The sequence below is a fragment of the Apium graveolens genome, chromosome 7 (genome assembly GCF_009905375.1).
Source record: "Apium graveolens cultivar Ventura chromosome 7, ASM990537v1, whole genome shotgun sequence".
Classification (NCBI taxonomy): Eukaryota; Viridiplantae; Streptophyta; class Magnoliopsida; order Apiales; family Apiaceae; genus Apium; species Apium graveolens.
In genome coordinates this window covers 8288829-8305381 of record NC_133653.1, presented here as the reverse complement: position 1 = coordinate 8305381, position 16553 = coordinate 8288829, and the positions used below count along the sequence as shown (strand labels likewise).

The window sequence follows — 16553 nt, the reverse complement described above, 5'->3', positions numbered from 1 at the left end:
AAAAATAATAACATTATTTTATCATTTTAATAAAATTGATAATAATTTCCAAAACGATTAAAATTATGAGTGCTATAAGTAAGAAATAAATACAAATTATTGTTTCAAATAAGGTGGCAGAGCTCATATGACCTTAAAAATATTTTGATTGATATTATTAATCTGAATGCATTCTATTTATAAGGTTACTATAACAAATCATAGTTTGACTCGTGGCGTTTTAAAACAAATTTTGTAATCCTACCATCTTTCCTAAAAGAAATTCATCTTACCGTTTTTATTAAAAAAACATCTTTAGTAAGCACATTGCATACCTACTGTTGTACTATTAAATTGTTTGGTCATACGTTATTTTTCCCTTTATTGTTTTAAATTTTTGAAATTTTGTTATGGCCCGTTTGGGAAACTGGATTTCATTTGAAATTCTGGATTTGATTAAATAAGTTATTTGGGATTTTGGATTTGTATTTCATTTGAAATCCAAGACATATAAATATTAGTATAAACATAAGAATTTGAAATGACAACTCAAATCCTGTCATTTGAAATTTCTTATTTGAAATGAAATGCAAGTTTCCAAAGGGCCTCTTAAGGTATTCTGCAGGGATAGTCATATTTCTTGGTCATATATTTCTTGATTCTACAAATCTAGAGTAGATTTTGCAGAGGCTGGGGGCAGGCCAGGTTGTAGGGGTGAACAGTAATAGGGGAAGCAATTCAAGTTTGGGAAATATAAACAAAATTTGTTGTTAGTAGTTGTTATTGCAGTCACGCCTTCACTCAGATTTTACATTTTACAAGTCAAACTGCTACAGTTGGTTTTAATACTCGCATGGCTATTTGCCAGTAGTTTCACAAATGCCCATTTTCAAAACTAGGATTTTAATTTGTTTTCGGTATCTTTTTTTATTTTTTTTGCTAAGTGTTGTTTTCGGTATTTATTATCTAACCAAACAGTTTTGATGTAATTTTTTCGCCAAAATGGTCATTTTTTAATTGTTGGGGTATATAACTAGTCGGATTTGCGGTTTTGTATTAAATTTTTATCATGTTTTGCATTTTGTTTATGTTTGGACTGACTTTCGAATATAACATATTCGATACAAAGTTGATCCACCGTATAAAGTTAACATTTTTCGTCACTAAGAGATAAACGAGTCAAGTGGACAAAAATAATTATACCTGAATTTTAAGGAAAATATTAAATCCAAAGCAAATTTTTAATTTTAGAGCAAAAGACATGTGTAAATACTAAAATGCCCTTTCTAGATGTATATCAATAATTATAGTAAAAATTAATATGAGGGTTATTCAGTCTTTTCAGAACTATTTTTCTCTGAAAATTAAAACTTTGCTCAGCACTTAACATTTCCAGAATTTTAACTCGATTATCTAATATGTGATTAGTAAAGGATGATACGTGATTATCTAATATGTGATTAGTCAATTAGTGAAGGATGATATGTGATTATATGACCTCTGATTAATCAAGGATTAGTAATGTAAATTCTACTTCATTAGAGAAGGGCCGGGATAATTATACATAGTAAAATAATAAACTTATAAGTAATTTTGGACTTATAAGCTGCGCATTACAACTGGCGCTAGAAGCCTATGGTACTGCATATTTTGGCTATTAAAACACTCTGTCTCTGTCTATCTACCTTCCACTTCTCTCATAAAATCTCTGCTGGATTCTATGCATTAATATCACTCTCTGAACCATTACACAACTCCTCTCATTCCTCTTGCATACATCCTATCAACCCACTACCTCATTTTACCAATTTCACACTCTTTCCTTCCTTTGCTTCCTCTTCATATTACTGCAAAACCTCAGAGTTTCATATTCATTTTTTTTAAAATGAGCTGTTTTAAAGAAGACACAAAAGGTGTTTGGGTTGATGGAGCAATCATAGTTGGTGCAGGACCATCAGGCCTTGCAGTCTCAGCTTGTTTAAAGAAAAATGGCATCACTTGTTTGATTCTTGAAAGAAATGATTGTTTAGCATCATTATGGCAAAACAGAACTTATGACTTTCTCAAACTTCACCTCCCTCAGAACTTTTGTGAGCTGCCCTTTTTTGGCTTTCCTAAAAACTTCCCAAAGTACCCTACAAAACATCACTTCATTTCTTACATTGAGTCTTATTCTCAGCATTTTGGAATACAGCCTAAGTTTAAGCAAGTTGTGGAGAGAGCTGAGTTTGATTCTTTGAGTGGTTTTTGGAGGGTTTATAGTCAAGATTGTGAGTATGTTTCAAGGTGGCTGGTTGTGGCAACAGGGGAGAATGCAGAGCCTTTTGTTCCTGAGATTGTTGGGATTGAGAGTTTTGATGGGCCTGTGGTGCATACAAGTGAGTATAAGTCAGGGGCTGAGTTTAAGAATCAGAGGGTTTTGGTTGTAGGGTGTGGGAATTCTGGTATGGAAGTTAGTATGGACCTCTGTAAGCACAATGCCATTCCTCATTTGGTTGTTAGAAACTCTGTAAGTCTCTCTCTCTCTCTCTCTCTCTCTCTCTCTCTCTCTCTCTCTCTCCCTCTCCCTCTCCCTCTCCCTCTATCTCTCTTTGTCTCTGTCTCTCTATGCGAGCACTGGATAATATTTGCTGAAACCTCTCTCTCTCCCTCTCTCTCCCTCTCTCTCTCTCTCTCTCTGTACATTATTGAGCACTGGATAATATTTGCTGAAATGTGCATGTGTCAAATTTCATGTTTTTTGTAACATTTTGTAGTAGGAAAATTGTGACAATTTTGATTGAGAAATGTTAGGTTTGCCTGAGATCATGTCCTTGTCCAATTTATTGATGTGGGAATTATTTGGTTCTGCTCATAATCTCATGGTGAGTTTATCTTTTGGATAAATTTCAGGTGCATGTTCTACCTAGAGAGATGTTTGGGTGCTCTACCTTTGGAATAGCAATGACACTTCTCAAATGGTTTCCACTAAGATTAGTTGACAAGTTTCTTATACTAATGTGCAACTCTATCCTTGGCAAAACAGAGAAACTAGGTCTCAGAAGACCAAAAACTGGTCCAATTGAGCTCAAAAATGCTACCGGAAAGACACCTATTCTTGATGGAGGAGCTTTGTCACATATAAAATCTGGTAATATTAAGGTAAAAACAATACACACCAGTGAGGCAACTGTGTCAGAATTATGTGCCATGCATTCTTGGAGATGTCAATGTTACATTTATTTGAAAATCTTTGTCTTTTTAAGGTAATGGTAGGAGTGAAAGAGATAACAAGTAATGGGGCCAAATTCATGGATGGACAGGAGAGAGAATTTGATGCTATAGTATTGGCAACAGGCTACAAAAGCAATGTGCCATTTTGGCTTAAGGTATGCATGTGTAACTGTGTATGCATGAGCATGATGACTGCATGAACATCAGCACTGTGTTTTTATTTCTTGGTTTCCATGAAATTTCAGTCACTTTGTCGTTCTTAGCAATGCCAATTCTCTAAAACACTTAAACTACATTCCAAAAGAAATTCAAAAATTTATTGTTTCAGAAATTTTCACGGAAACAGTTTCTCTACTCCTAGAGCAAGTCCAACAGCATCTTAACAAGTTCCATATAAATATTATAAAATATTAACTCTTAGTGATTTAAGACATGATTTTGAATTTAAACTCCAACAATGATCTTTATTTTCATTCCTTATTATTATAATAATAATAAATTTGAATGAGATATGAAAGGAAGAGAGAGAAAAGAATTAAAAAGAAGAGAGATAAATCAATTTTTAATTGACAAAAATGAAATTTAGAGCAAGTCCAACAGCTTCCTTAAGTGAGCTCTTAACTTCAAATATAAGGAACTTGGCTTAAATTTGCACTCCAACAGTGTCTTAGTGGTTCCTTAAATCACTAATACATCACCTTCATGCCTTATCTTTAAGGAACAACTAGTTATCCCTTATATCATTTTTATTAATAAAATATTCATTTCTCTCTCTTTCTTACACTTTTTTTCTTTCTCTTTCTTCCACTTTTTGTTCATATCTTTTTCAAATTTATTATTATAATAATAATTAGGGATGGGTTTAAAGATCATTGTTGGAGTTGAAATATAAAATCATGTCCTAACTTACTAAGAGTTATTATTTTATTATATTTATAAGGAAACTACTAGCACACTGTTGACTTGCTCCCTTAAACATGATCTTAACTCCAAATATACGAAATATGACAAAAAAATGCACTGCAACAGTGTCTCAGTGGTTCCTTATATCACTAAGACAACTTTCTCATACCTTATTTTTAAAAAATCACAAGTCATCCCTTAGGATTAGGGGTAAACTCTATGCTATCTTCTTAGTTGCGTCCGAGAGGGACATGATGAGTATATTTTGTTCGATTAGTTCTATAAAGTATTTGGAGAAAAGAAAATGATTTTTCGAGATATTTAAGCAGTTTAAGTGGCCTAAGCTACTCAATTAGTGGCATCCTATGGTGCTTCAATGGAGGTTTTAGTAACAATATCTTGTGAACTGATAGTTTTGTAAATTACTGGAAATTTTCTGAAACTGTGTCCAAATTGACTGCTCTGTGCTTGTGTGTAAAAATGTGTCTGTTTTTACTGTTATCTTATCATCAGTCATATAGTTTTGGACTTGTTTAAGCATGAGGTACCCTACAAAAGTTCCTTGTGTATGTTTACTGCTGGCCCCTGGGCAAAATAAAAAAGGGAATATTTTCCTGTTAATTGTTTGTATTATCCCTGCTTCCAAACACTACTGTTGATATGAAATTGTTTACATTGATGAGATGTAACCATCACATTTCATATCTTCTTAGAAACATCCAAAACTTAAAACTGTTCAAGACATGTTCAAGAAATCCTCATTGGAATTACAGGTAACCATGCAAGTCTTGCTAGCAAAACATTGTTCTTAGCTACAAGGTGCCATGTTAGTACAAAGGAAAAGTTGTACCGAGATTTTTATTATTATAATCCCTCGGCTTGCGGATATACATTGATAATAAGAGGTCGAGGTTAGAGTCTAGAGGTCGAGGTTAAAGTTTGAGTAGAGGCACACATCAGTATTTAAATTTCTACAATTGACCATTTTCAAAAATAAAAACTACCGCTTTTTTACTTTGCCATTGCAATGTGATTAATTTTCCTTTGCTCTGTCTTTTTTGGAAAATAACAGAATGCATCACTTTCTATTGTGTAAAATTACATGTGGCCTTTCAGTCACTTTATATTCTTCGATAAAATGCAGGGGAGCGAATTATTTACACAAGACGGTTTGCAGAAAACATCGAATGGTAGTGTTTGGAAAGGAGAAGAAGGTTTATATACAGTGGGATTTAGCAAAAGAGGCCTTCTAGGTACTGCATCAGATGCACTTAACATTGCTAGAGATATTGCTGATCAACTGAAGAAATTTAAAGACTGCAAGAATAGCTGTAGCTCTGTTGCTATCTTATGAATATAAGATTGTTGAACTTTTAAGAAGGTAGATGTCAGAAATGTAGAAGGTAACAATTAGGTTTTCAAAGAAGGGTAATGCATTTGTTTCTTGTCACCAAGAAGAATTATGATCGACTTTTAGCATAGATAATTGTTGGATTTAAGATTCCTCCACAGCATTTAAGGGTGAACTCTTTAGACTCGTCAAAATTAAGATGAACTGGGCTTCAAATTTCAGATTCTCAGAACCTACACCTTGGAGCAGATCATAATAACCACAATGGAGATAAATTTCAATAAAATTGTACATTCACTAGTGTGGTATCATTGGTATGTATACATATATTTATATAATTATGCAGAATTCATTTGGCACATTAGAACTAAAAGCCATTGTGCAAACCCCAGTTTCCCATGATACATATCCTTTCAACATGAGTTAAAATTTAAAATTCACAAATGAAGTATATAGAGAGCTGGATGAAGAGTGTAATCACATGACATTAAAATTTAGAATATCAATCAACTCATTTCCACGTCATTAGTGCACAACCTTTTCTATCTTAGTTAGTATCCACGAGCCAAAATCTTAATAAAAAGGTTGCAACATGAAAATTTAAGGGATACAACACTAAAGGGCAATTGAATATGAAAGCACTAGGATTATTAGTACTGAAGTTCTCATCCCAGTACAACTTAAACTTACTATAAGGCTTCGGGCAAAGAAACTCATTTCATTCTTCGCCTTCTGTCCCGGTCCCTTTCTCGACCTTTGTCCCTGCCATCATCCCTTTCCCTGCTTCCACTCTTCTCCCGATCCCTTCTTCTTTCACTTTCCAAATCATGGGCTCTATCACGGTGTCTTTCTTTATCTCTGTCACCATCATTTTCTCTCTCCTTGTCTCTACTCGATCTTCGCTGGGGGCTTTTGCTTCTGCTATGACTGCGAGTACGCTTTCTTGATGATTCACGTGACTCATCTCGTCTCTCCCTTTTATCTGACGATGGTTTTTCTGCAGGTACAGAGGTTTGGAAATCATTTAGCACAAGAAAAGCAAATTTATTTATCAAGCATAACCGTGTAAATGCACTATTCCTCTAACTAACATCTTTTTGAAAAATTGCGGTCAAACTTTTCTCGATATCAGTAGTCCACAAAGCAAAATATGTATTTTCCTATCTAACATCCTACATAATTCAATAGCATGAAAAAATCAAACTGGAAAAAGGGAGGCAATTTGTATCAGATTCCCTCTTACGAAAATGACAATCTTATATCATCTGTGACATACTTAATTGCACAGCTGAATATCAAACTAGCACTTACTGTTGACAGAAGCATTTTCTTTAGAATGTACTAGACCAAATTCTAACTCAAGACGTTTCCGATGGACTGCGACTTTCTTCTCAATTTCCGCAACATCTTTTACTCCCCGTTCCTCAAGAGATTCACGATACTCAATCAAAGCAACTTCGATACGTCTTAACACTTGTCTGTAAAGAAAATACATCAGTCAAACACCAAAAAATGGAAAGAAAAAAGATTGCGTTCAAAAATACCCAACTTGGATAAAGAAACTAGGTAAATTAGTACTCCCTCCGTCCCTCCCAATTGTTATCGTTTCTGAGAGTGTCTGGCACGCATTTTAAGATGAATAAAAATTATAGTTTTATAACTTTTTTTCAATATTTTCTTTTTCTGAATAAAAGTTTAAACATTCTATTTTTATTCAGAAAAGGAAAAATTTTAAAATAAGTTACAGAACTTTATATTATTTTCATCTTAAAATGTGTGTCAGACACTATCTCAGAAACGATAACAATTGGGAGGGATTGAGTATAAAAATAGTTGCTCCATGCACATATTACCCAGCAGAAGAAAATAAATAACAAAAGCAGATCACAGATTCACATAATGATGTAAACTAAGCTGACCTTAAGTTTCTATTTATTCTGGCATGACAATTTGGGATAATCATATTTATTAAACAGATATTAGCAGACAGCATGACTTACCTTTGTTCTTCATTAATCCCACTATCAGGATGCACCAGAACACTGGCATCGGTTGTCATGTCCATTTCCACAGACCTGTGAATCTCATCACCAGCATTCTCACTACCGGAAGACGAATATGTGAGCCCAAGATCCCTCGTACTTGTGTTCTGTTCATCGTCCCTTTCATCGTCATCTCTTGCCCACTTTGAGGCTGTCAACATGGGTTCATTTTTACCTTTATCTGTGAAGGCTCTTAATTCAGGTTGCGGTATGGGAATGATTGGAGTCAATAGTCCAGATCCTTTTCCTTGTATTGGCAACTCGTCTCCCCTATTACGAAATGCTGAAGAACCCACAGACTCCTCAGCATTTGTTTCTTTCTGCCCGCCTGGGTATCTACCAGAACTCGAATGAATCTGAGCATATTTCAAGTCATCATTCAGTTCAAATCCCCTCTGTTTTTCTGCCTCTTCCAGATAAAGCAATCGTGCAACCATTGTTTCTCTACCACCTACAAGAGATAATCCATTGTGCCTGCAGCGTCTTTCGAGCTCGCCAATTGGAAGATTTAACAGCTCCTGCGTGGCTGCTCCTTTCCCCATTGCCAGTGCTGCATCTTGGTTTGTCTTTATTGCGTCACTGGTATCACCGGGGTTTATTTTCTTCTCCAACTCTGGTGCATCACCACAAATGGAATGAAAAGCAATTACCCCGCTACTCCCAGATCTAAGAAAAGTAGCACGTAATCCATTCACATATGCATCAGAAAAGAGAAACCAGTCAGCCCAGACTTGAAGAACCTTGAGAACCCGTTCCTGCAGTGTGTGGGTAATTATTTATTAATATTATCAAACCAAACGATTGCAAGGAATCAGAACATAATAAATATGAGAGCCAGTCGCATTGGACAATACCTTGAGTGCCTCAGCCGTAATCCTGCCCGATATACTACGATACAAGTCATTGAAGCTCTCCACTATGTCCGGTAAAGTTGCCTCAAATTTAGTGCGATAAGCAGATGCATTTTTTACAGGAGCACTACTATTGTGAAGGATGTCCGAGACAAGCATGAGCCTAGCAACTTTGGTTGGAATTGGAGTTTCTTTTAGAGTCAAAGACTCTGTCAAAACTTCAACAATCTGCAAGCACGAAACAGCTACATAAACAATCAAGAACACTTCAGATTAATAGTTCTTCCCCTAATCTATCCTTGTTTCTTTTATATCTGTTTCCTCCTGATAGTAGATCTCTAGCTTGCAAGTACAATTCATATTAAAAAGCACACATCGTTCAATAAATTATCGGCTGCATGCTGTTGACCAATGTGATTGGAATAATGGAATGCTAGAAGCAAAACTAAGACGTACACAATTCCAAAACGGTTTAATCACTACACTAAAATTTCATATAGCATAAAAAGTAAAAATACTACATTACTATTTCTAAGATAGAGGTGAATATGTATATAATACATATACACATATGTGCACCAAAATTACCTCTCCAGCTGCATCAGCATTATCCAGAGCAAAGCCCATAGCTTCCTTTATCTGACTTCTTTCTAAGGTCAAGGCTCGTAGCATATCTTCAAATTCATCTCTTTGAGCATCAGTAAGTGTTCGTTCAGGCTCTATACGCTGTAACAGATCACAAGAACTTTAGTACTCAAGACTATGCAAAGAAGCTTCACTTGTGCTCTCAAAAAAAAAAAGAAGCTTCACTTGTAATCATTAAATACATTAAAGCTATTACTAAAGACAAGTTTGACAATGTCAGGTGCGCAATAGTAGTTATATTAAATGTACACTATGCATGTCATCATGCTGACATGGTGTGTGTGTGTGTGTGAGTGAGAGAGAGAGAGAGAGAGGGAGAGAGAGATTAAGAGAGGGGGTAGATTTGTATTTTTCTCTATCTTCTTTTGATATGTAAAAATTATTCCACATCTTTCCTCGCGTATGTAAGCATGTTTCGTGCTTCCATCCCATAATGATAACATGTTACAAGTGTACAGCACTACAGCTGATGTGCTGGTTTTAATATTATAGTACAAAAGATCAGAACAGAGAGTAGTACCCTGCTTCTACCAGCAGCATATGTAGATCCAGACTCCTTTTCATGCTCTGGGCTTTTAGCAACTTGCAGAGCGGGGGGGATCCATCTGGACAAACAATAAAAAAATGAGTCGTGAATCACATAAGGCATCCTACAAAATATGTGGCTCATCACTCAGATGTACTGTAACTTTAAAGCAGAGCCACCTAAGAATATTTATATATATATATATGTAATTATGCATTACCTCCCACTGCCGGTTATCATGATGAAAGGCTCAGTTCGCCAGCGCTGCAGTGTATCACCCTGCACCAAACAGAATATTATTCATATACAGTAAACCCCTACCATTAAGAGAAAAGGTACATTTGTAGTCTAACAAAGGTACTGCCTTACAAATCCAACAAAGGTACTCTCTAAAACATTCTTTATCACATGGAATGTACCTGCGCAAACGAATACAACCTCCAGACGTAGTAGGTATGCTCCTTCGATCCAAGTTCAAACAAGAAAGAGAAAAGAGGATTTCCACGGCCTCTTTCCATGATAGCTTGCTCAAAAGCACAACCTCCATCAAGAATGTACAGAGCCATTGTATCAATTACATGGCGAAGATGATCATCTTCAGGCAGAGTAACCGTTATATCGGGCACATTAGGGGTGAGAACCTACAAAGGCATAACAAAGTTGTAAAGCAATAGGTTTATATTGAGAAAAATCATAATGGTAAACAAGACACTGGAGTTAAAACTAGTAACCGGTACACAATGTAACAATGCTAACTTCTGCTTCGCATTGAAAAACAAATATGACCATTCATAAATTGTGTTCGTGTGTGAGAGAGGGAGGGAGAGTGAGGGGGAGGGGGGGAGAGAGGGGCCACACAACAAAACACACCGCCCAGCTGCCGGATTTCTCTTTATTTTATTCTTTAACTTGTTTCTCCAGTCCCCTTTTTATATACCAGTAATCATTTTTAGTGTTTATGCAAGTAGATCATAAGCTTGCCACTTGCATAAATCACATTAAAGAACACTGAGTGTTAATTAGATGAAATGCAAATGCATGTTGTGGTGAATTAACATACAGATGCGTCATAACATGTCATATTTTGAATTACTATCAAGCAGAATAACGAACTTACCAATTCTGAGTTCTGGCTCGGAACTGAAGTTACAGGAGGGCCAGATGGACCAGATAAAATGACAGTTGCACCCTGCCAATAGAAGAAACATATATGTTAATATGCATGTAATATGTGTGTGTGTAAGCGTATGATAAAATTAATATATAAGCTATAGAAACATGTATCCTTCAACTAAACTATTGAGACAACCTCATGCTAAATTATCTGTCCACGAGAATATATAATTAAATAAAGAAGAAAACAAATGCGCATATACAAGTTAATTTATCAGAACAAATCAAATCACATGAACCTCTTTACTCCTAATAGCCATATGTCCTGGTGGTGGAGCAGGTAGCGCCTGTGATGGAAGGGAAACAGATTTTCCCCACCCAATCTTCAACTCATATTCATAAACAATAACCCCTGCCAAAAAGAAAACAAATATGTAAGTAACCATACATAGCCATGCGTGTGATTATAACGAATATACATCAGTCTGCATTGTGTAAACAAATTCACGTTATAGAAAATGCATAATGTTACAATGTTTATAAACAGGATGCTAAAATAACCTTGCATCTCATCTTTAGCAGCCTGTCCATCCGCTCTGTTCATAAAAGCTACAAAACCACAGTTTCTTTGTCGTCTACGTTCCTCTTCTGTTCTGGGCCACATTATTTTCACACTGGCAATAGGTCCGAATCTTCCAAAAGTACGAAGAAGAAAACTCTCATCCACCTAGAACATATAATCAGAATACTAGTTTTACGTTATCAATCTTATGTAAAAATTGGGGAACAACAATTGTGTTGGACAATTTTTGTAACCAACCTGGGGTGCAAGATTCCCCACATATAGATTTGTTGTTTGTGGATCTCCGTCATCGAATGAGCCAGGCTTACCACTTGGATCAAAATCATCAGGCAGCTCATCAAATCTGCTGGACAGCTGAGTATGAATAAAAATCAGTATTGACTCGTTAAAGTATTATAACTATGAGGAAACAATCTGCCAAAATCCCAAGTCAAAATCTCATTATAATCATTTCAGCTTCCCCCACATCAAAAGTTAAGCTTTCTCAATTAGTGAGTGGAAAGGCAAATCTTATAGCCAATTAACAGCATATGGTAAATGCTACACAACGATCCAATTTAATCAAATAATTGAACCGTAAAGATGTGCAAGAGCAATACAAAATTAAAATGGACACATATGGAGACATAATCTGATACACGAGCAGATTAAATCAAGTAGTTTCTTACAGCAGAAGTATCAGTATGACGACCATCGCGCCAGTGTTCACGCTCTTGGTTGCGCCGTTCCCTCATTTCTTGCTCATGCTTCAACTCTTCCATGAAATGATCAATATTCCGAGATTTCCCTTTCTCCTTTTCTCTCGGCCTCTCGTCCTCCTTCTGCAAAGATCATATATAAGTAAAAATATTGCTTGACATGATCTTGTGAATTCTCTATGGAAAAAACGGTATATTCAATTGCAATTACCTTTTTCTCATAATCTTTTGCCTTGGTTGCCATTGGAGGTGGTAAGAAAGATGGAACATACCTGCAGAAATGGAACGGATCGCTTGCTAAAAACTGGCATACCTTTAACCTTTTTCAGCTCAAATCTTCAAAAGTATCGGAAAATGTTCTAAACAATTAAAGACTTTAACCTATTCATTTCTCTAATTTTCCAAGTGAAAGTGTGCATTATTTATCAAGATTGTGCAAGAAAAGATTTTAGTAATAAATTACAAATCAAAGCAATGTTTAGCTAGCATCTTCACTGTAAATCAGTTTTACGGTCCTAACTTGTCTAATCTAATGTACAAAAGAAGTGGCAAACTATTCGTACCACACCTTAGTCAAAGCTTCATAAGCAGTGTTCACTAGATTATTAGGTCGGAAATTCATAATCCTAATTGATTAGGGCAATGAGAAAACACAAGCATTACCTCTGACATAAATACCCTCATTTCAAGAAAGTCACATAACATCCATCCATCAAAGGCCTCTCTAGCCTACGGTTCCTATTTCTTACCATAAACACCCTCACAACCCCTCGATCCTCAGATGTGATATGACCATTTCATAATCAGAAACGGCCATATTCCAATACATACAAAATCCTATAGTCAACTGACAAAGATGAGCCTAAATCCACAGAGTTAGCAACAAGTACAGCTGAACTGAGTCCATCAGAAACTGGATGTTTAGTAATTCATGCTTAAGCAAATATGTGGACATCATTTCAGCTACTAAATTGCCAACAGTTTTCCACAGACCTACTATTAGAAAGATACCCATAGGTTGTATAAACAGCTTATCCTTGCATTATGCATCATGTTCTGTCACATAGAACAAGAGTTGACATCAAAAAAGACTGTTTGCTACTTGCTATTAGGTGAGTCTGTTTTTGAACAATCAAGAAATGAAAGGGAGGAAATCAAAAGTTGTAAAATGAGAATGTTGCGGATATATTTAAGCATGTGGTTGAGTAATGTCAAACGAAATACCGATTGAGCTAATTAAATCTTCAGGGCAAAGCTAGGAGTCCTGCTTATTACGGATAAAGTAAAAGAGAAGAATGTGGTGTTTTGGCCATGTCTGCATTAGACAAACGACGACATTGGTGAGCAGCCTATGGTAGAGGATGTATTGGTACAGGGAAAAGAAGAAACAGGATAAAGAAAATGCAGAATTTGGATGGACAAGATTGCATTAACAGGATAAAGAAACAGGATAAACAAGGACATGAGCTCCTGGAGAGGCTGGATTAGGATACCAGTTCATTTGAAGGTATTAAGAACCAGTGTAGTTGGCAGAAGAGGGTGAGTTGAGGAAATTCCGAATACGATAGTACTGTTTTTAGAATAAACAGAAAGGTGGTCGGCCGGATGGAGCAGGAAAAAACTAGTATTTTGCAGAACTGTATTGATTCTTAATGTTATTTTACACTATTGCATACACTGTCTATATTACCTACACAGATTTTTATTTTTTGCTGCCTGTACTATCATACAGTAAGACTTAAAGCTAATGACAATTACTAACACTCAATCTACTAGCATTATCTGTAAATCTCACAAATGCACCTGTTCCTCAATCCTCACATATAGTATCTACCTTGACAGATTCCCTAACTGCTAGATATTTAGAATATCTACCAAGGAAGTAGTTCAACTGAAAGATTGTCACTTTAATCCAAACCAAAATTCATTTCCTTATAAATTGGCAGACTGACACTTTTTTGATCTTGTTGCTACAAGTACCACTATATTCTCCTTGTTTCATTATTAAAATATTGTAACCATAACCATATAGCTCATTTGATATATCCCAAGTGACTAGTGACTATGTTGTATAATCCATGCTTTTGATGCTCAGAAAACGAAACCAATTTTTACAGTCACCTTCACTTTCATATATAATAAAAATATAAATGCATTACCTCCCCCACTCATTAGGTGTAAATACCTGGGGGCTGCTGGTAAGTAAGGCCCTTAACGTTTAAGATGTAATCTTACATTTTTTTAAGTAACAATATTGCAGAGAGCTTTTCGCAAAAGAAAAATGCTCATCCAAAAGAAGAAAATAAACAAGGAAAAAGTCTCATGACACCGTCACGTGTGTATGCTGTGCTGTCTTTATTGGTTTAATTTCTGATATATTAACAAAGTGATTCTTTCTCTTTTGAACTTTTGACTTAAAAAAATTATTTTTTCACATTCAATCTATAATCACATAGATGTGCGAAGAGCTTACAGATAGAGATACAGAAATAGGTATCCAATGTATCAAATGAGAGGTAGCTCCTACTACCTCTTCATTTTAGATAAGAGGGCTTACAAAGTTTATATGAATCTTTGCTCATGTATCCTACCACATATAAGGTGCAGTTGAATATTTTGGGTGAATCAACCAACAAACATAAGCCGTAAGATGCATAAAATCTACAACAAAAAGAATATAAACTAAACAATCTTAAGGCTGCTGTATTCTTATCTACTTATATTTGGATTGCAGGAAGGAAGAAAATGGAATCACACCACTATCCAAGAGTCCAAGTGCATTTATACACGTGAAACTCAATGGTAAAAAAATACCCTCATAATCACGATCACCGTTTTACTTTTTGCACTTAAGATGTCTTATCATAAGAGCATTGTAACTTGGTTAATCAAAAGCATTCATTTACCTACTCCCCTTCTTGGAACCAGATACCCCATCTTTGGAATTTCCACCTGCCATCCGTGAATGAATAGAAAGGTCCATGTTTTTATTAATGTGTCCATGTAAAAGAAAAATCATTGATTTACTCCGCAATGCGCAGCAAAAACATAATAAAATACCTCAAAACAAAACAAACCGCAAAAAAGAAAAAACAAAACATAAACAATCTATCTACACAACACCAACCTTCAGTATCCGTCTTCACTTTATCATTCGGATTAATCGTCCCTCCTCTAACAAACGTCTTAGACCCCGGAACACTATCGTCCTGAAACGACTCCACAAACTCCGCATACAATCTCGCAGTCTCATCCTCCGCCCTCTGCACATCAAAAACACAACAAATCCTAAAAACCCTAAAATCGAATATTCACTAAAATCACTAAAATCAAACACACTAAACAAACAAACCTTCTTCTTAGCCTCCTCCTCTTCTCGGTGTTTCTGAAACGGCGTTTTCTTCCTCGTAATCGAAAACGAACTCATTTTCTAACAAATTTCTCTACAAAAACCCTAACAAATCATTCCTAAACACAAACACTTAATCAGATTTCACATCACAGTCATCAAATTCAAAACACACACACACACACATATACATACATACATACAATCAAAGCAAGATACACTATCTACATCATCATCAGATACATATATCAAACAGTTATATACAATAATTTTGAAACCCTGGAATTGAAATTAAACAGTTAATTATGATTAATATGTGTAATTAAATAGATAATTGAGATGTAGAGAGAGAGAGATTACGAGATTTGGGGGTGCGAATAGAGACACGAGCTTGAGGTGAGGTTGTATGTATAGGTGTGTGTGTATCGAGAGAGATATAGTGTGTGTTTGTGTGTGTGAAATATGGTTTTAGGCCTCTTAGTCTTTGGTGTGTTCGGTTTTTTCTGGGTCTAGTTGGATGCCCTATTGGGTGTGACTTGTGAGTTTAATTTTATTTTGAGGGTTTTTAAAAATTATATGGTATTTTTTAAGAAAAAATTAAAAATAATTTTTTTATAATATTTAAATAACCAAGAAAGTTTGAATTGAAAAATTGATTGGGGCAATCGCTGTGCGGGCAGTGCGGTTTTTTTCTGAAACAGCAAACCAAACCGCACACGCATTTTGATCAAATTTCCAAACCGCGCATGCACCGCATAACCTCAAAAACCGCATGAACCACACCACGAAAATGCGGTGCGGTGCGCTGTGGAGCGGTTTGTGCGATTTATTTATTCAAAAACATTAATATTTACATTCAAATATAATAAAAAAATTAGCTAAAAATAATATGTTTTTGATTGAAAATAATAATATGTCGGTAATTTGTAATATGTAAACTAATATTTATAACCCAAAATCATAGTGAACAGAAAATGAGTCTATAATATATATATATAATATATTATAAATAAATTTATATATATGTAATTGCGGTGCGGTGCAGTTTGAACCGCAATGTTAAAATGTCAAACTGCAAACCGCACCACACCGCACCGCGCGGTTTGTCAAAAACTCAAACCGCACCATAAAAAATTAAAAACCGCATTTTGTGGTGCGATTTGTGCGGTTTATGATCACCCCTAAAAATTGTTGTACAATATGCGAAAAATCAAGTTAAACAATAATCGTGTTCATGTGTGTGAATTAGGGCTGCACATGGGTTGAATTGGGTCGGTTTGACCCTTTTAACGACCCAACT

General features: G+C 35.5%; 2 protein-coding genes across 2 annotated transcripts; one reads left to right on the top strand and one right to left on the bottom strand.

Moving 5' to 3' along the window:
- The first annotated feature begins 1662 nt into the window (after positions 1-1662).
- On the top strand, positions 1663-5633 carry LOC141672551 (putative indole-3-pyruvate monooxygenase YUCCA4). The gene is made up of 4 exons (XM_074479174.1): positions 1663-2488; positions 2872-3120; positions 3225-3347; positions 5240-5633. The coding sequence occupies exons 1-4, from the start codon at positions 1865-1867 to the stop codon at positions 5447-5449; spliced, it is 1206 nt and encodes a 401-aa protein (XP_074335275.1). The 5' UTR covers positions 1663-1864; the 3' UTR covers positions 5450-5633.
- Positions 5634-5913: 280 nt separating this feature from the next.
- Positions 5914-15766, bottom strand: LOC141670617 (protein RRC1-like). The gene is made up of 18 exons (XM_074476551.1): positions 15614-15766; positions 15257-15372; positions 15032-15167; positions 14811-14856; positions 12116-12176; positions 11875-12027; positions 11444-11560; positions 11185-11350; positions 10923-11035; positions 10628-10699; positions 9930-10151; positions 9731-9789; positions 9505-9589; positions 8928-9065; positions 8343-8567; positions 7447-8243; positions 6758-6924; positions 5914-6443 (listed from the first exon to the last, which is right to left on the bottom strand). Exons 2-18 carry the CDS (start codon positions 15329-15331, stop codon positions 6160-6162), a joined length of 2916 nt encoding a protein of 971 aa, XP_074332652.1. The 5' UTR covers positions 15332-15372; positions 15614-15766; the 3' UTR covers positions 5914-6159.
- Positions 15767-16553: the final 787 nt, after the last annotated feature.

Coding starts and splice junctions, on each gene's coding strand:
- LOC141672551 (XM_074479174.1), top strand. CDS start 1,865: ATGAGCTGTTTTAAAGAAGACACAAAAGGTGTTTGGGTTGATGGAGCA. Junction 2,489..2,871: donor ATTTGGTTGTTAGAAACTCT/GTAAGTCTCTCT, acceptor GATAAATTTCAG/GTGCATGTTCTACCTAGAGA. Junction 3,348..5,239: donor ATGTGCCATTTTGGCTTAAG/GTATGCATGTGT, acceptor GATAAAATGCAG/GGGAGCGAATTATTTACACA.
- LOC141670617 (XM_074476551.1), bottom strand. CDS start 15,331: ATGAGTTCGTTTTCGATTACGAGGAAGAAAACGCCGTTTCAGAAACAC. Junction 12,028..12,115: donor CAAAAGATTATGAGAAAAAG/GTAATTGCAATT, acceptor TGATCTTTGCAG/AAGGAGGACGAGAGGCCGAG. Junction 11,561..11,874: donor GTCATACTGATACTTCTGCT/GTAAGAAACTAC, acceptor ATTCATACTCAG/CTGTCCAGCAGATTTGATGA.